The 20,967-nt window shown below is 40.3% G+C and overlaps 1 protein-coding gene across 1 annotated transcript in view; it reads left to right on the plus strand.

Moving 5' to 3' along the window:
- LOC126235062 (cubilin-like) overlaps positions 1-20,967 on the plus strand; it is a 451,076-nt gene that overhangs the window by 239,494 nt on the left and 190,615 nt on the right. Inside the window, exon 3 of the mRNA XM_049943797.1 lies at positions 9,761-9,981. Within this exon, the coding sequence (XP_049799754.1) occupies positions 9,761-9,981 (221 nt within the window). The remainder of the gene's footprint in view (positions 1-9,760; positions 9,982-20,967) is intronic.

A 20,967-nucleotide genomic window follows, 5' to 3' on the forward strand; every position in this document is an offset into this window, starting at 1 on the left:
GGGGAGAGTGGTCTTCTGTCTCCTGACTGGTTTGATGTGGGCCGGCATGACACCGTCTTCTTCATTTCAACTCTTCTTCATTTCAACTTAAGAGTTTCACGCTGCCTAAACACAATCATTATCATCAAGGTTTTCTTTGCACAAACATCTGTCACATAGCTAGTCACAGCAGTACGGTAAAGCAAGAACCTTCAGAACTGAACGTAGTTTTCTCGCCAAAATCTTATTCTATTCGTCTGACTTGAAGTTTCTGCACAGAACAGTAATAGTTCTTTGGCTGCCAGTTCCACAAATGATTTTAGAAATTCTGAGGGAATGGTCTCTGTCCATTCTGCCTTATTCAATCTCACGTCTTCCAAAGTTACTTTAAAAATTTGACTCTAATTTTGGATACTCTGTGTCTTCCATATTGACGGCCATTTCATCTATCATACAAGAGAAATCATCCTCCTCACAGAGGTACTCAATCTACTCTTTCACCTCATCATTCTCTCCTCTGAGTTACCGGAATTCTCGTCGCATTCCAAATATTGCTGCCATTCCTTTCAATTTCATCAAAGATAATTTTTACTTTCCTGTATGCTGAGTGCTGAAATACTTCTTCTCCTACCCAAGCTTACTTAGCATTTACCTTCCTCGTATCTGTGTTTGTATTTCCAACATCTGCGATTGCTCTTTTTAGAGAAGTACATTCTTCTTCAACTTACCTTCATACTGTGGTACTCTTCATCGCAGTAACCAGGTAAGATAAAGAAGATTGGACTTCTCTAAAAAGAGCAATATCCACATCTGTATCGAACTTCAGACAGGTCTCAACATTCATCAGCACTGAAGTATCTCTCTTCCTTCCACAGCGCTTCTTTCATACGATTATGTTAAACTTCAGTATATTCTTTATTATCAGTAAATCGTGATTCGAGTTTATATCTGCTCCCACACACACCTAACAAACCTGTATAAGATTTAGAAATGTTGCGTCTAACTATGATGTAGTACAGCTGGAATATCCCCGTTCCTCAGGCTCTTTCCCATGACCAACCCCCGCTCTTCTGATATTTCACTGCATCTGCTGTTAATAACTGAAATTTAAGCAGAACTCAGTTGATCTTCCGACTCTCTAATTCCTGCGACAAAGTCAATTTTCTCCGGTAACTTTCTACTCCTTTTCCCACAACCGAGTTCCATTCGCCCATGGTTATTAGATTATCTCTCCATTTACGTGCTGGAATACCCTTTCGATATAACTGTATACTTTGTCTCTTCATCATCTGCTTGCGACGTCGGTACGTATACGTGAACTAATTTTATCGGCTCTGGTTTGCCGTCGAAACTGGTGAAAGTAACCCTATCAATGAACTGTACCTAATAAATCACTCTCTACCCTATCTTTATGTTTATTGCGAATCCAACTGCAATTATACGATTTTATGGTGCTTTTTATATTACCTTGACCAGAAACCCTTACCTTTCTGTCTATAAAACCTGAAAACCGATATTTGATTCCTACACAAAGCAGTCCTACATCCAATCCCTACAGCACTCATGACCGATCATCTCAGGGGGCGATGATGTGTTCCTACCAACTGAAGTTGTTCATAATTGTAATACCTAGGTATTTAGTTGGATTTACGGCCTCTAGATTACACTGATTTATCGTGTAACCGAAATTTAACGAATTCCTTTTAGCACTCATATTGTTGAACTCACACTTTTCGTTATTTAGGGTCAACTGCCACTTTTCGCACCATTCATATATCTTTTCTAAACCATTCTGCAATTTGTTTTGATCTTCTGATGACTTTATTAGTCGATAAACGACAGCGTCATTTGCAAACAACCTGATACGGCTGCTCAAATTGTCTCCCAGATCGTTTATTGAGATAAGGAACAGAAAAGGATCTATAACACTACCTTGGGGAACGCCAGAAATCACTTCTGTTTTCCTCGATGACTTTCCGTCAGTTACTACGAACTGTGACATGTCTGATAGGAAATCACAAATCCAGTCACGTAACTGAGACGATATTCCATAAGCACGCAATTTCACTACAAGCTGCTTGTGTGGTACAGTGTCAAAAGCCTTCCGGAAATCCAGAAATACGGGATCGATCTGAAATCACCTGTCAATAGCACTGAACACGTTATGTGAATAAAGAGCTAGTTGGTTTCACAAGAACGATGTTTTCTAAACCCATATTGACTGTGTGTCAATAGACAGTTTTCTTCGAGGTGATACATAATCTTCGGACACAATATATGTTCCAAAATCCTACTGCATATTGATGTTAACGATATGGGCCTGTAATTAAGTGGATTATCCCTACTAGCTTTCTTGAATATTGGTGTAACGTGTGCAACTTTCCTGTTTTTGGGTACGGATCTTTCGTCATACGGTTGTATATGATTGTTAAGCATGGAGCTAATGCCTCACCATACCCCGAAAGGAACGTACCTGGTATACAGTCTGGACCTGAAGACTTGCTTTTATTAAGTGATTTAAGTTGCTTCACTACCCCGAGGGTATTTACTTCTACGTTACTCGTGTTGACAGCTGTTTTCGATTGGAATACTGGAATATTTACTTCGTCTTCTTTTGCGAAGGCACTTCGAAAGGCTGTGTTTTGTAACTCTGCTTTGGCAGCACTGTCTTCGATAGCATCTCCATTGCAATCGCGCAGAAAAGGCATTGATTGTTTCTTGCCACTAACACGCTTCACATACGACCAGGATCTCTTTGGATTTTCTGACAGGTTTCGAGGCAAAGTTTCGTTGTGGATACTGTTATAAGCATCTCGCATTGAAATCCGCACAAAATTTCGAGCTTCTGTAAAAGATCGCCAATCTTGGGGTTGGAAAGTTTGTTTCTTGTTTCTGCAAAAGCGTTGTAAACCGTTTTGTGTACCAAGGAGGATCAGCTCCGTCGTTTGTTAATTTATTTGGTATAAATCTCTCAATTGCTGCCGATACTATTTCTTTGAATTCAAGCCACATCTGGTATACACTTATATTATTAATTTGGAATGAGTGGAGATCGTCTCTCGGGAGGGCTTCATGTGAATTTTTGTCTGCTTTTTTGAATTGGTAGATTTTTTGTTCATTTTTGGGGATTTGGGGATTACAATATTCAATATCGCTACGACAACCCTGTGTTCACTAATCCCCATATCGGTTTTCAAGCTCGTTATTAACTCAGGATTATTTGTTGCTAAGAGGTCAAGTGCTGGAAATAATTTTCAAAGAATGCGTTTAGAACAATTTCGGTTGACATTTTATGCGTACCTCCGGAATTAAGCATGAATTTTCGCCAACATATCGAGGGTAAATTAAAGTCACCACCAACTATAATCGTATGAGTCGGGTACGTGTTTAAAGTTAAACTCAAGTTTTCTTTCAACCTTTCAGCGACTGTATCATCTGAATTGGGAGGTCGGTAACAGGATCCAATTTTTTTTCCGGTTGCCAACAATAACCTCTGCCCATACTAACTGACAGGAACTATCTACTTCAATTTCGCGACAAGTTGAACTACTGCTAACAGCAACAATCGCGCCACAGCCAATCGTGTTTAGATTATCCTTTCAGAACACCGTTAGGTTCTTCGCAAAAATTTCGGCTTAGCTTGTATCCGGCTTTAGCCGGATTTCAGTGCCTATAACGATTTTAGCATGATTGTTTTCTATTAGCGCTTGAAGCTCTTGTACTTTCCCAACACAGCTAGGGCAGTTTACAACTGTTATACCAATGGTTCATGTATCTAAGTTCTTCCTGTGTTCGGCCTACGGCCTTTGTGACTGAAGCCGTTCTTGTGTTTTCCCGATACCCTCTAACCTAAAAAAAACCTCCAGTCCACGCCACACGGCGCCTGATACCCGTTTGGCTGCCTCTTGCGTATAGTGGACACCTGACCTATTCAGCGGAGCCCGAAACGCAACCACCCTTTGGCACAAGTCGAGGAATCTGCAGCCTGAACCCTACTTTTCAACATAATCTCCCTTCAATGCGATGGCCTTACGCGACCTTACCGAGAAGTCCCGTATGCATGATTGGTACCAATCTGCTGGTCGGTGCCGAAGCCAACGTCTTGATGCATCAATAATCTCCATATCATCCACGTACTGCTTCCCATGAAGTGCATCCGTCATTCCGCCAATCAGATGCAAATCGGAAGATGCGAGATCCGAGCTGTAGGGTGTATGAGGAATAACAGTTCAGTAAAGTATGGTGAGCTCCTCTCGGATGAGCAGATTTGTCTGAGGCCATGCGTCGTCATGAATAAGATGAAGTTCCTGTACATTCTTGTTGTGAGCAACACGCTGAAATCGTTTCATCAATTACGTGAAGATGTGTGAGCCCGACCGGTACGTGAGAGATGACAGGTTTGCGCGATTGTTTTTCTTTTTTTGCGATGGTGAAAGACGCCTCGCTCAACAACTCACCGTGCTTTTGTTCACTGCCAGGTCTCCGTAGACATTCTGCTAGCGAATATGAGTATCTGCGCTGCTCTCGTTTCCGCAAAATGAAACTGAATGACAGCTCTTCGCTTGGTACGCACCTCCACTACACTGGCTATTGTTAAGGCTACGTATAGCGCTGCCGTCCATCATGAAACTATAGGCATTGAAGCGGAAATATTCCACGATATTCCTAAAAGTAATCCAGATTTATGTTCTGAAATCGACTGACAAATACACTCCTGGAAATGGAAAAAAGAACACATTGACACCGGTGTGTCAGACCCACCACACTTGCTCCGGACACTGCGAGAGGGCTGTACAAGCAATGATCACACGCACGGCACAGCGGACACACCAGGAACCGCGGTGTTGGCCGTCGAATGGCGCTAGCTGCGCAGCATTTGTGCACCGCCGCCGTCAGTGTCAGCCAGTTTGCCGTGGCATACGGAGCTCCATCGCAGTCTTTAACACTGGTAGCATGCCGCGACAGCGTGGACGTGAACCGTATGTGCAGTTGACGGACTTTGAGCGAGGGCGTATAGTGGGCATGCGGGAGGCCGGGTGGACGTACCGCCGAATTGCTCAACACGTGGGGTGTCAGGTCTCCACAGTACATCGATGTTGTCGCCAGTGGTCGGCGGAAGGTGCACGTGCCCGTCGACCTGGGACCGGACCGCAGCGACGCACGGATGCACGCCAAGACCGTAGGATCCTACGCAGTGCCGTAGGGGACCGCACCGCCACTTCCCAGCAAATTAGGGACACTGTTGCTCCTGGGGTATCGGCGAGGACCATTCGCAACCGTCTCCATGAAGCTGGGCTACGGTCCCGCACACCGTTAGGCCGTCTTCCGCTCACGCCCCAACATCGTGCAGCCCGCCTCCAGTGGTGTCGCGACAGGCGTGAATGGAGGGACGAATGGAGACGTGTCGTCTTCAGCGATGAGAGTCGCTTCTGCCTTGGTGCCAATGATGGTCGTATGCGTGTTTGGCGCCGTGCAGGTGAGCGCCACAATCAGGACTGCATACGACCGAGGCACACAGGGCCAACACCCGGCATCATGGTGTGGGGAGCGATCTCCTACACTGGCCGTACACCACTGGTGATCGTCGAGGGGACACTGAATAGTGCACGGTACATCCAAACCGTCATCGAACCCATCGTTCTACCATTCCTAGACCGGCAAGGGAACTTGCTGTTCCAACAGGACAATGCACGTCCGCATGTATCCCGTGCCACCCAACATGCTCTAGAAGGTGTAAGTCAACTACCCTAGCCAGCAAGATCTCCGGATCTGTCCCCCATTGAGCATGTTTGGGACTGGATGAAGCGTCGTCTCACGCGGTCTACACGTCCAGCACGAACGCTGGTCCAACTGAGGCGCCAGGTGGAAATGGCATGGCAAGCCGTTCCACAGGACTACATCCAGCATCTCTACGATCATCTCCATGGGAGAATAGCAGCCTGCATTGCTGCGAAAGGTGGATACACACTGTACTAGTGCCGACATTGTGCATGCTCTGTTGCCTGTGTCTATGTGCCTGTGGTTCTGTCAGTGTGATCATGTGATGTATCTGACCCCAGGAATGTGTCAATAAAGTTTCCCCTTCCTGGGACAATGAATTCACGGTGTTCTTATTTCAATTTCCAGGAGTGTATAATGTGTTGCAGTACTTATAGAAGGCCGCTAGTAAACTACGTACATAGAAACAAAGAGATAATCTTGTTGTTAATATACAAGAATTATCTGTGTGACGTAGTACCTGGGGAATCATCTAGTAACCACTGTAACCAACAAACACATGAACATTATTTTTAGGTCATCCTCTACAATTTTCCCCTACATTACCCTCCGTTAACTATCTAGTATTACGTGATGCCTCAGCATTTGTCCCATTACACCTACACTTACATTCATACTCCACAAGTCACCTTATAACACGTGGCGCCAGGTACTTCGTGTTCCACTTTCTGATTTTCTTGTTCAAGTTGAGAATGGTTCGGGGGAATTGCGACTAATGGTAACCCTCCACACGAGCTCGAATAATGCAAATTTTACTCTCTTAGGAGCAAACAATATATTGTCTGACTCCTGTACGACCGTTCTGACTTGGAACTTTCACATTAAATCACGTATCTCAACTTTTACTCAAGTTGTGCGAAAAATCTAATTTCTTCGCCATTCAAATCAGTACCTTTTCATAAGTTAACCAATATACTCATCTAATCTTTTTTCTAAGCTTTTAAACTGTTCTTTTCTGTACAGACGATTAGCATCCACTGATTATTTTCGTCTATACACTATTACCTTCGCTCTTCGTTTGCGTATTCCTTTTATTATATCTTTAACTTATTTTCCAACCAGTTGGTGGTCTCTGAAAGAAATACAAGGAAGTTTTACTTTCATTCTTCGTACAATAGTGAAATATTTGGTCTCTTGAGTTGAACTGCCATTGAAACAGCCAAGATACGTACCGAAACGATGTCTAACCGTCTGATGAAGGTATTGTTTTTGCTTGATACTTCTCTTATGAGAGAGGGAGAGGAAGGATCAAGGAAATACCACTAATGTTAGCGTAAAGCACTTTTATTTAACAATACTGATACTCTGGAACATTCTGTGCCATTATGGAAGCTATGTTTGTTGGTATGTGTCCTAGGCTATGTTCGTTGGTATGTGTCCTGTTTATCACTGTAATGTATACCAGTTTCTTTACTTCCCAACACATGTTCTACCTTCCCTTTCGCTTCTCTCCAATGTTTTCCTCCTACTTTCGTTCTAGAGTAGCAACGAAGAATGGTCCTAGCAGCTGTAATCCATTACGTAGCGGTGTGTCCAAATTTTCTAGTTATAGCTCGCTAGATGGTAGTAATATCTCATTTTTCGGTAAAGCCCGTTGGCGATGTCATGTGTGCTGTGCGGTGAACTATGTAAATAGAGATTTATCTTTCATAATGGCCAAATAGTAACATGTTTCAAATAATGCCTTCATAATGCAAAGTATGTCAATGTCAATGTTGATGATGGTGCTAGAGAGTATACAATGAGAAGACAGATGCCATAGAACAGCGTTATTCATATATGGGCAAGTCTTCAATAGTGACAAAACCTATTGACCGCATATTAGGCAAAGCGAGGGAGTTACGTTACCCTGTAAATGAAGTAACTAACGCATGACGGTTGAGGCAAAGAGGCCAGAAGAACATTTCCAGTACTAGTATTTAATTGTTAAAAATAAATATTTAAGTGTACGTCATAAGCACAGCATGGTACACACGTTAATCGTGGACTGTTGAGAACAAGAGAACCGAAGAGCATCAAATGTAGATTTAGACAGAGATGCTAAAAAGTAAGTGAACTTATAAGAAATGAGGAAATTCTCCGAAGAACCAGGAGAATGGAATATACAGCAATCAAAATCTTGCTCCGCAAATATAGCGGAAATAGAAAGAACTATTGATGTGTGGTTTTAACAGAACGGACTGGTAGTCCGGGGCTCATATTGAAAGCCAATAAACAGATTGTAATAGTACTTAGAAAGTTTATTTTTATGCTAAAATACTCTTTTTGAATGGAACAATGCGTAGGTAAATTAGAAAGTATATGTTGTTTGTTGCAAGACTATAGTGCGAGTTGTTAACAAGATATCGCATTTTGAAAAGTTTCCACACCGACGCTTGTTTGTACCATTCAACCTTTGTAGTTGCTGGGTATTGTGTTGTTATGTTTGTTTAAGTGGCTTGCGTATTGAATGCGACGTGCTAGTGGGTGCGTGACAGTCCAAGCGGTAGATCGTGAGTGGCCGTAGCAGTCGCGCGGTTCCGGACTGAAGCGCCTAGAACTGCTCGGCCACAACGGCCGGCTGCACTAGACCCGGGTAAGACTGTTTTGGTCAAGTAAAGGACAGCCAATTTTTCATCATTAGCGAATCCTGCGACAGCTGGACAAACGACAAGAAGAAGATGAAGATGGGACGCTGCCAAGATTTCTGGCCGAGAGCATTCACTTTCACGGTGTCTGGTTATACACTTTAAACCTACCAAACGACTCTCCGAGTATTCGAGAATGTCAGATTCGCGCTATAATGTACTCTTTACGGCAAGAAAATGAATCTCTAAATGGTGAACTTCTTTTGTCTCGAAACCATAGTGGAATGCACACAACAGGGGCAGGATTCCTACGAAAGTAATTTACAGTGTCTGAAGCAACATGTATCGAATTTATTATGGAAGCTGTAGATACGTAAACAACTGTAACGAAATTATGTAGCTTCTTTAGATCATAATCGTAGCTTTGTAACGTAGATTCGTTACTAACGAACTGCAGAGGGCAGTGCTGTTTTTATATTGTTGATGGTGCTAGAGAGTATACAATGAGAAGACAGATGTAATAGGACAGCGATATTCATATATGCAGATAGCAGTAGTATCACGTACAAAAGATATAAAAGGGCAGTGCATTGGTGAAGCTATCATTTATTCTCAAATGATTCATGTTAATAGATTTCCGACGTGATTATAGCCACACGACGAAAATTAACGAACTTTTAACACGAAATGGTGGTTGTGGGTAGACGCATGGGACTTTCTCTTTCGGTAATCGTTAGTAAATTAAATATGCCAAGATCAACAGTGTCAAGGGTATGCCGAGAACACCAGGTTTCAGGCGTTATCTCTCACCACGGACAACGCAAGGTCCGACGGCTACTCGTTAAAGATCGAACGTAGCGGCGTTTGCTCAGAGCTGTCATTAAGGGTACATGAGTAGGTCTTTGGCCGCGGAAGCCCATATCAATGATGTTTCGTTGGTTGGTTTGCCGCTGACACTTGCTGACGGCCCAGCATTGAAATCTGCAGCAGTTTGCGGAAGGGTTGCACTTGTGTCATGTTGAACGATTCTCTTTAGCCGTTGTTATTCCTGTTCTTGCAGTAGATTCAAACTCACCTAAATCTTGATAAGGTGCCATTGTAGCAGCAGTAACTGATTTAACATTTGTCCAGACACTTTTTGTCTCGTGTAAGCGCTGCCCACCGCAGCGCCGTATTCTGCCTCTTTACATGTGTCTGTATTTGAATACGCCTGCCTATACCAGTTTTTCTGGCGCTTCAGTGTAAATAAAGATGTAGTCGAAGATGTCTATCCAGTTTCTGGATAGTACCTGTGTGCAACTTGCAGCCAAGAATATTTTAGTTCGTTTAATACCATTATTTTCCAGTATAAACCATATGTTTTCATTCTTTTTTGTCTATATGCACACGTAGTTGTTACCATATTCACTGCGAAGTTGACGCAACCGTACTTGCAGCGGAGGCGCGGCGCGACCACTGCAACAAGACGGTGGACATCTACGAAGACGTGGCGAGTCCCGAGGTGACGGCGGAGAACGTCGGCCGGCCGATGACGTGCTGGTACCGTTTCCGATCATTCCGCGGCACCCCGCGCGACTGGGTGCTGCGAATCCGCTTCAAGAAGTTCAAGGTGGGCGTGCTCCTCAACAGCACTCACTGCCTCGGGGGATATATGCAGGTGAGTAAGGCTCACATTATGGTCGTGTGTGTACTGTGAAGAGTGTACGAACGACTCGAGACGCAATAGCATCTGAAGCATAGTTCAGTAAATGGAACTTCTCATCTTATATTCAAGATGTATGTGACAGCCGAAATATCCTAAAATCTCATCAAGAATGTAATAAATTCCAGGAACACAGGCCCTGGCCACTGTAAAATCCGAACTTGTGAACGATCTGTCTGCGCTGCAGAGCATTGTAGGAACACGAATGCAATATTGACTCTCAGATCTATCTTAGGTTGAAACAAGGCCAGCCTATGTTTATAGTGTGGCTGAGTGGTTCTATGCGCTTCAACTGCTACGGTCGCAGGTTCGAATCCTGCCTCGGGCATGGATGTGTGTGATGGCCTTAGGTTAGTTACGTTTAAGTAGTTCTAAGCTCTAGGGGACTGATTACCTCAGATGTTAAGTCCCATAGTGCTCCGAGCCATATGTTTATAGCATTTGTATATTTAGAGAAACGCTGTAACACACTGTTTGAAATTCTGAAGGTTGAAGTGATTAAATACAGGAAACGAAGATTTTCTACAACACGTACAGAATCAAGGCTGCAAGTGTAATAGTTAGACATTAAAGTGAAGAAGTATTTAAGAAGTGTTACTGATATATACCGGATGTTATGCAGTCATACATTCAGCAAGCTGTGAAGGAAGCTAATGAGAAATTTGGATAACAAATTACAGTTTAAGAAGCAGAAATGAAAACTTACTGGTCTGCTGATGACTTTGTAATTATGTAAGAGACGGCAAAGGACCCGGAAGATCAGTTTAACGGAATGGTAGTGTCTTCAAATGGTGGTATAAGACGAACATCCACAAAATGAAACCAGGGTAATGGTGTTTATTAGAATTAAATGTGACTGTGGTACACTAAAGTGATTAATGAGATGATGTTGAAAGCAAAATGAGCGATTACGGAAGGAATACAAAAGTGTAAGTCATTTAGAAATGAAATACACAGGAAGTTCAGGGTATTTAAGGCGAAATGGCTGTAGGAAAAATGTGATGAAATCGAAACTGAAATAATTGTTGGAAGGACTGACTCAGCATTTAGGAAGTTATAAGAATCTTCGGCGAAATTATCAGCAAGGATGTTAACATTAAGACTGCAATGAAAATTCAACTGTTAAATGCTGAGGGGACAGCGGATTGGTGAAAGGAGCAGATTGATGGCCTCTATTAGGGGGGAGGGGGGGGGGGAAGACTTGTCTTAACAGTTCATGCAACGAAGATGCTGACGAGTATAGTATACAGAAGCATGGAAAACAAAACTGAAGATGTTTTAAGAGATGATCAGTTCGCCTATAAGAAAGGTGAAGACACCAGAGAGGCAATTCTGACGTTACTGTTGTTAATAGAAGGAATACTGAAGAAAAATCAAGACAGGTTCACAAGATCTGTCGACCTGAAAAAATCGTTCAACAATGTAACATGGTGCAAGGTGTTCGTAATTATCAGAAAAATAGGATTAATCTTTAGGGAAAGACGGGTAATATACAACATATACAAGACCCAAAATGGGTTAATAAGAATGGGAGACGAAGAACGATGTGCTCGGATTAAAAAGGATGGAAAAGAGGAATGTAGCCTTTCTCCCTTACTATTCAGTAAATACATCGAAAAAGCTGTTACTGAAATAAAAGAAACATTCAAGATCGGAATTAATATTCAAGGTGAAAGGATATCAGCGATAAGATTCGCTGATGACTTTGGTATCTTGAGTGGAAGTAAAGAAGAACTAGAACTGCGGAATATGCTGAGTGGTAAAGTAAATCGAAGAAAGAGGAAAGTAATGAGAAGTAGTAGAAATGATAACAGCGAGAAACTTAACATCAGGGTTGGTGAAAGACAGTTATGGCGGGGGGGAAGGGATTCTTACGTGATGGATCCCACGCCAAAAACAAAATGTACTGAATTCCCAATACAGGAAGGCTGGGGCGTTATTGCGTTATTGCCGACGAGAGCGACAGGTGGACCAAAGAGTGTGTAAGTAGGCTGTTCAGGTTTTTATATTGGTAACGCCACGTAGCGCTCTGTATGAAAATCACTGGCTGCGCTGTGTGCAGTCTGTGGCTGGTTTGCATTGTTGTCTGCCATTGTAGTATTGGGCAGCTGGATGTTAATTGCGCGTAGCGTTGCGCAGTTGGTGGTGAGCCGCCAGCAGTGGTGGATGTGGGGAAGTGAGATGGCGGATTTTTGAGAGTAGATGATCTGGACGTGTGTCCATCAGAAACAGTACATTTGTAAGAATGGATGTCATGAACTGCTATATATATTATGACTTTTGAACAATATTAAGGTAAATACATTGTTTGTTCTCTATCAAAATCTCTCTTTTGCTAACTGTGCCTATCAGTAGTTAGTGCCTTCAATAGTTTGATCTATTATTTAGCTGGCAAAGGTGACGCTCGCTGTATTGCAGTAGTTCGAGTAATGAAAATTTTTGTGAGGTAAGTGATTTGTGAAAGGTATAGGTTAATGTTAGTCACGGCCATTCTTTTGTAGGGATTATTGAAAGTCAGATTGCGTTGCGCTAAGAAATATTGTGTGTCAGTAGAAGCACAGTCATGTATAATTTTTCTAAGGGGACGTTTCAAGATAGATAATTTTATTACGATGTCTAATGCTGGCCGGTCGCTCGCCCTCCCCTCCTCCCCCCCCCTCCACCTCCCAAATCACGGTGAATCATACAAACCGGAAGAAGTCTTCCATCGCAACGAAAATATAGCGGTAACCCACCTGAGTCTGGGGTAGGAGGCTCACATAAAGAAAGTATTTAAGTCGCGTGGCTCGAGACGTCGTTTTCGCAGCACGGTTCACCTCTATTAGTTTATCTCAGGGCTATCGAAGTGATTTTTTTCGTTACTTCGGCAAGGCTAAAATATTGTACAAGACATATAAAACGTTGTTTGAAACTCATCGATTTCCTTTCTGAATTTGGATAGAAAGTTAAGCTCCTTGTACAGCAGTATTTGAATTATTTTAAATTTTCATGTAACTCCCAGTGTTCAATAATGGCTTAACGTGTTTGAGAAAAATCAATATTCCCCCATAGGCGGAAGTTCAACTCCCTATCCGTCTTCTTCGCGGATGTTCCTCAGAACGCACTGTAAAACGATGTTCCTATCCAAGTGTCCACTTGTTGTATCAGATAGTTCCTGTCGAGTGACCTTTTTCAATTTGTGCATGTAAATGGTTTTGTTAAGTCGACGCTAGACTTCAAGTATACTTCAAAGAAATTGTTTACAACTTGAGAATGTGTCTGCCAAGCACATTTACGAGTAAGTTTTCGCGCCGCGACAGGTACCGCTCTAGCGTCACCGTGACTGCTTGTCCACCATTACCCTTAACGAGATTGTCGCTTAAATACACACGTCTGCACGCCAGGGTCGCTTTTTCACTGAAATTGGAACGTTCATACATGTATTTGGGTTTTCATTGAGCAAGAGTGAAATTTCTGATTGCCAGCATACCTAGATGCATGTTAATGAACTTCCTCTCTTGTCATGAAAACTAAGTCATCAGTTATCGCTTTAACCCGTTATTTTAAAAATATCACTCGTATTGGGTACAATTTTGCTCTTTGTTGTATCGCCGGAATGGTCTAGTCTCATCAAATCATTTTACAAAATTAGTCTTTTATAGTGTTACGTTTCATGAAGGACTTCTTGTTGGCATTCATTTCAGTACTGAACTCATTTCTCTTGCGTTTATTCCCTTAACAATACTGAATTACTGGAACACGTCTTCATTGACCCGTATTGAATAGCTGGAGGTATTTACGCTTCATTCCAATGCAGAAATCACCATATTAAAAAATAAATCAGTCGTAAATTCATCGTGCTTTTAAGAGCACAGGTTGGTGGCTAGGAAACAATGCTTCTCTATACAACGATAAAAAAAAATTTACTAATTGAGAGTCGCCGATCTTTTTGTTGCACCGGAGACATAAATAGCCACAATTTACGTTTACCGAATTAGCTGGACTGTTGGTCCACTTTCTTTTGGCCTAGTACGAAAGATACTAAAGCACTGTGTTACTGCATGAGAAAAATTAATAAGATGGTTGAGCTTCTCAATTGAAGGGAATTCTCTTTCTTCTGAAACATATGTCATCTCTCAGCTGTAACGCTGTTGAGATATTGTCGGTGATGAGTCTTTGTAGAGATAACGTACTGTTTATTTTGCTGATGATGATTGCTGATGATGACAGAGATTTTTGGCTGCTGAATGAAGGTCCCATGCCGAACATAACGTATCAGCAAGATGGACGACTTACCAGTTGTGTTAGTGTTACAAGCTCTAGCCCCAAGACATGTATGAGATGTATGGGAAGATTTTCCACATTAATCTACGACATTCACGTACTGTCTGGTGTTCGAGAAAAGAATGCCTCCAACTTTCTTTCCCTTGTCATGCACTGAATCAGTTCGGCTAACACCGAATTCGCTTTCAATGTACTAAAATCGTTTTTAGGATTCCTTGCCTCAGTCTGTAAAACAGAACTATAGTAGGATCTTTTTTTTCCGCCTGCTTGTTTGTCTCTCTGTTTGTCGGACTGTTAAGAACGCCTTTTCTCAAGAACGGCTAGATGTATGAAGTTCATATTTATGTAACATACTCCATTAAGGTCTATGACAGTGCTAAAATTTTAACCTGCTAGCTCAACTTCATCAAAAGATGTTTTTGTCACATACTTCGATGCTTGAAAACTCACTTATCAAAATTCATAGCGTACTTCCTGTAGACAAACAAACAAGGTTTCAACAGCCCAAGTAAAGGAAAAAAATCCTAAAATTTTAAATCTGCAATTACATAACATGAAAAAATATTTTTGGCATTTTTCATCTGTCTCTTAGTCTGCCCATCAGTCAATACCTCTTTTTCTCTTAAACAGATTGGCTTATGAAATTTATGTCTCATACTACATACTACTTTTGGCAAAAATCAGGGTTTCACATTGCAAGATAAGTAAAAAACTCGAAAAATTTTAATTTGTAATTATATACCAAGAAAACCTATTCTTTTGTCATTTCGTCAGTCTATTTGATTGTTACGATCAGTGTTTCTCTATAATAGACTGGCACAACGAGTTCAGATTTGTTTCACGTACTATAATCTTAAGGCCATGACTGTGTAAAATTTTTAAGCTTAATAAGTGAATAAAAGATATTTTATTGAATGTTACTTATCTACATAGGATTTTAAACTGAAGTCCCCTGATCGCTTCATTTTGGATGTCTGGGTTAGTGTAAGGAAATAGGAAATTTATATATATATATATATATATATATATATATATATATATATATATATATATATATATATATATATATATATATACAAGGTGAGTCACCAATTATTGCCACCAAGAATAACTCCGAAAGTATGATAGTAGCTGAAACGTTTGTGGGATAAATGTTGCATCGGAAAACGGGGCCCATAATATGACGTTGGTTTTTTGTTGCTAGGCGGGGTCGCGTCAGAGATATGGAGGTCATTATAACTTATACAAATACAATAAATAAAGTAATGAATATGAGAATTATTTTTTTATATTTTTATCATGGAACTAACTCTTTGATATATATCAGACTTATATTAAGAAATCATAAAAAAACGTACAATAGAAAAACACAAATAAGAAAACAGAACGTCAAAGTTAGAAATTACACTTGAGTTTTTCCTTCCCACTCACTTTTACTTTCAATTTCACAGCCTTTACATATGACTGTTTTTGCAGAATGAGTGGAACACACGTAGTTGGAACACGTACAACAAACTATAAACACTTTTGTCATCTTGTCCTTTTCCTTTTTACAATTTTTACTCTTCAAACAATGTGACATCTTCTTCTTGAATAAAATTCAACAGATCGAACAGTTGTAGTAATGCTGGGCAGCGTTTTCCCTAGAACACTTTCCATTGCAGAGATGATAGGCTTTTCTATACCCATTATATTCTTTGCTCTTTCTCTTCCACAACTTGCCTAACGAGCTGTTGACCTAATTCTAGCAGATACAGCCTTCTTACATTATGCTTCTTCTTATTCCAGTTTGGGTTGTTAATCATGAAAATTGTTCCAGCATAGAGACAGGCAATATCTATCAAGGTCAAAAAGAGAGATAATGGCCACCTTCTCGTCCCTCTTTTTATTGAATGATGTCGCGTCATTTGATCATTGCTGTGTATGCCCTCTTTGGTTTTATTGTAGTAGAGAATAATATTTGTCTTTTTCTTCTCTGTCGACTCTTCCACCTTGTTTTCATTGTGTTGTGCGGAAAGATGTAGGAGATTCTTAGTAGGCTTCAGTTTGGAGATGTATCAAACCAAGGTAACTGGTGTGTTGCCTGTTTTCGAATCTCTAAATAAGAACTTATAGGAATATAGCTCTCGACCCTGCGTCTTCTTTAGCTGTTCAGGTATGTGTTTTCTGTTACTCTTCAATGTTCCCACCAAAGTTGACTTGTCTTAATTGTAAAGCTCCTCAGCTAGGTCTATGGATGTACAATAACGATCTGTTGTTATGTTTCTTCCAGTTCCTGCCAGTGGATTCACTAGGCGTCTAATAACTGCCGTTGCACTCCGTTCCTCGACAAATCGTTCACCCTTCTCTGTATAGATCTCCATTTTTAGAACATACCGTGTGTGTGCCTCTGATAACATCCTAATCAGTATGCCATACTTCCTAAGCTTGTTTCTCATAAAGACCTTAAAGGGACATCTTCATCGAAATAGAGAGAGCATTTCATCGATCGTTAGATCTGCAGTTGGTATGTAGTATTTCACTAACATTTCGCCGGTTTTGTCGAAAACCTCACGGAGGGGGCAAAACTTATCCTGCTTTCGTCTTTCCGTTGTTGTTTCTTTGTAATCAAATCTAATCAGGGACAAAAGTTCTCCACATGGAATACGACTCATTTTAGCTGTGTAGATATTCTTTCCAAGTATTTTCCCCCGTAAGTCCTCAAGAGACAGTCTAGTGTCATTATTCGTTTCGATGAGTATCAAATTATCAATGAAGACGTACATTTCTTCTGTCGTTGTAAGTTTTAAGTTCTTATTACGAGCTTCTTGGTCTGTATAGTCCACGATAATCTTAATTATTTCAGGAGTTACATAGTTTTTGAAAGATTCTGACACACTAGAGGTCAAGCCTTCATGAGTCAAATCTTCACAAAATTTCACTATGTTTTGTACTGAACTGCGTACTTGCCTTGGAGACGAAGTAATATAATCCCTACCGATTTTTGCTCTTATAATTATGCTGGAAGCAGCTGCATACTGTTCATCAGGGGATGAACTCCGTGAACTTGACCAATTTTCAATTGCTGTGTCGCTATCACATGTCACAACGGTGTCATATTCTTCTAGATCACTTTCATCACCTTCACTTGCTTCATTTGTTATGCCTGACACCTCTTCCTCTGTGAGAAACCTCTGATACTGACATTTCAATAGACCTGCGAGTAATGTACAACTGCGCGAACAACAAAGGAGATTTATTTCAAAACAATAATGGCGACAATACAGCGGTACCAACAGTCAGAGACTGCATTTCTTTCTCGCACATTGAAAAATATTTTAAACAGAAAAGTTGTCTGACCGATGCGTAAGGGGAGGCAATAGCTGGCTGCACTTAAATTAAACATAATATGCAGATTTAAATAATTCACAAAAATCATAAAACCTTGACAGGACATACTCTAGAAATTTTTTCTACAACTACCTAAATCGTTGCTACTTCACTCCAGCAAATAGATATATTACACAAATAAAACAAATACTGCTATCAATTTCGCCCCCTCACCTCCCCCTTTGTGTTGCTAGAGTTAAACAATTGATGAGTTAGTCAAAGTCGTTGTGCAGATCAAGGGCAATTACACAAACCATTTTAAGATAATGAACAGCATTTCAATGATACTAAATTTACTTGTACCTGGAAGTTCACACTCAATGAAGACTTTAGTTACTCAGTAAAGAAGCAAGTGGATAATGAAGTTAAACAACTAGTTTATCTTATGATGCATGTTGCACGGCGAACAATAAACAAGCGAACAAACGGCGTAGCGTAATTGCGCTGAAACGATTGCTGCATCGCAATTGAGCAAATCAATACTACTGGTCTTAAAACCGGCGAAATTTCAGGAAAAAAGTTCCTAGATTATGACCTCTCTTACGAAAATGGACTGATAAGTCCTCCTCCCTGCGAACTTCCACAGTCTGAAATTGTCCTTAACAATCAACACAGAGTTCAGTATTTAGTGCCCTTTCACATTCAATAAGCATTTATTGCCACAACTGTTGCTGTTAAGCTGATAGTATGGTCGCCATAAAGTGGAATCAGTAATGGTAGGTAACTCGTCAGAAGGTTTTTCTATCAGCGGCCGCCATCCAGCCAAATGAGAACAGAAAAGAAAATTAAATATCACGGAAATAATCGGAAATAGTCTCGTTCCAGTTTGTAATCCTGAGCTCTGAAAATGCGTATCTGAGGAGCGGACACAGTTCTTGCCTCGGTGTACAACCACAAAATGACGTCCAGATACTATATAAATTCACCGTTACTCCTTCAACAGCGAACTCTGGCTTTAACATCGTTCTGGCAAACGCACGCCTTTCAACGATAAGCACTAACAGCGACAACTAGACTAGCGGACGAGAGAAAAACAATCCAGCTCTTAACAAAAAAGTTACTTCTCCAAACTGAGTTTATCTTAATCTAACAATTTTTTCTAAAGATTGGATCATCTGCTCAATAAAGGAGGTCAGTGCGGTATACTCTCAATCACAAACAGAACCCAAACGATTTAAGGCTCGATGAAGGTTACCAACGACAATAACAAATATAACAAAACTTTGTATTATGACCAAGGTATTTGTAATATTGCTACCAGGCACAATCAGATGACAGTCGAATATGGGTACGTTTTTAGGGTTAGAGACAGGTTACAGACACAAAACACTGAAAGAAATTTGACAGTACAAGACCTCAATACCTCTGTACCCAGAAAAATAAAATTAATTTTTGTCATTAAGACATTAGAGGGTTGAAAAAAAAGATGAGCTTACTGTATACCTGGAAGAAATAAAATATTCTGAAGTTACAAATATTCTGTACCACTCTGCACACCATGTGACGACAGGTACAGAGAAGTTAATTATCAAGCGTTATAGACTTGCACTGCTTCTTGTAGGGTTTACATGGAATAATGAGGAGTTGCAAAACACATGTTAAAATATGATACATAGTCAAATATACGGAAACGGATAGTTTTTGTGTTGATCAGAACCTGGAAGTACGTTCTTGTGAGCTGCTACTGCAGAATACTTCTATGATAACTGTAACAGCCTACAGATCCCGTCCAAGAAATTTTCAGCTATTTATGAGCTATCTATTATCTCATTGCATTTTTGAGCTACCTGTGGGGCAAGAAGAAACAGTTAGTACTTTGTGAAGATTTCAGTGTAGATATTTTGAAGGATATGGACCAGAAAATGAACTAAAATTACTATCTGGATGTTTCAGTTTAATTCCAATATTCAGTTTTCCAGCTCGTGTGCAGTAAAATAGTAGGACATTGATTGATAACATTTTTATTGACTGTGCTCAGGCTGAAACGATTAAAGTATACCCAATTGCTAATGGACTATCTGAGGAGCTGGCATGCAAAGGCGATCAAGTCCACAGTTTAAAACAAATCACATAGATTATGGAATAATACATATAGGATAAGCAATTTAAGTGAAGCTGCTTATGTTGCAAAATACACATATGTGAAAATGCATGGTACAGAGCAAACACAAAACTCTCTCCCCTACACATTTCGTGCAAAGGAGACTAGCCCATTATGGCCAATAAGAGAAGTTGAATCAGTCACCTGATTTCCCTTCCAATCGCGGTCAGACAGTCCCGAGCATAGCAGCTGTTAGTATCAGTTCGAGCTCCTGTGCTCCCTCGTCCAAGTATTAATTATTAATAACTATTATTATGAAGACACAGCTACTTAAAAATTGACTATAATTGTTGGTAGTTATAGAAATGTTTATGATAAAGCCTGACACTTGTAAGGAAAGAGGATTATAATGAGGTCTAGCAATCAGTGAATGAAGGCTCCTTAGAAATGCAGATGGACCATTACACATCTCTTTTCTTAACCATGAGTTGAAGCACTTCTCAGCCTTCCAGTCAGAGGTGATGAGAAGAAGGAAGATGTTGGTGGTTTACCATAAATTATTTTTGGAAAAGCGTGGGACAATCAAGAGGACTTAACTTAGTACGCATTCATCACCGGCGATATGCTTATGTTGTTCAACACACACATAGGTCAAATCGCTTTTGATTGTTTGGAAGACGTTCCTGATTTACATGTTTAAATATAACATTTACCTCTAAGAATATTTCAAGTAATAAGCACTGCCAATATTTGTCATTGAATTTTGTTATGCTGATTTGAAATATTTTAAATAACTGTGAAGCAACAATGAAATCAGAATTTTTGGTGAAACACTGTTAGCAATATTTAGGTTACAGTAGGCAAATTACAATTTTTCTGCGTTATTACACTCAAAGTTGTTACAAATACATAATACAATATAGTAGAGCAAACATTATACTGTAACATTTAATTTACATTAAAAAAAATTATATTTTCATTCAAAGTAAAAAATGTCCAAGTGTTAAATGCAAATGAGAACATTGCCGTATTTTGATGGGTTTTTTTTGAAGATTTATTTTCATTGTAGATTTGACTCACTGATATGAACTGCCTTGAAGCACAAAAGTCAACGAGTTTGCATTGTTATAAGTTGTTTTTATTCATACCTATGCCTTAAAAAAATGGAAAGCTGCATTTAGAAGTCATGTTCATTTTTGCATGTCCTATCATAATATGATTATTGTACTCAGTTAATAGAAATAAACAGTATTGCACCTTATAATCCT

The sequence above is a fragment of the Schistocerca nitens genome, chromosome 2, assembly GCF_023898315.1.
Source record: "Schistocerca nitens isolate TAMUIC-IGC-003100 chromosome 2, iqSchNite1.1, whole genome shotgun sequence".
Classification (NCBI taxonomy): domain Eukaryota; kingdom Metazoa; phylum Arthropoda; class Insecta; order Orthoptera; family Acrididae; genus Schistocerca; species Schistocerca nitens.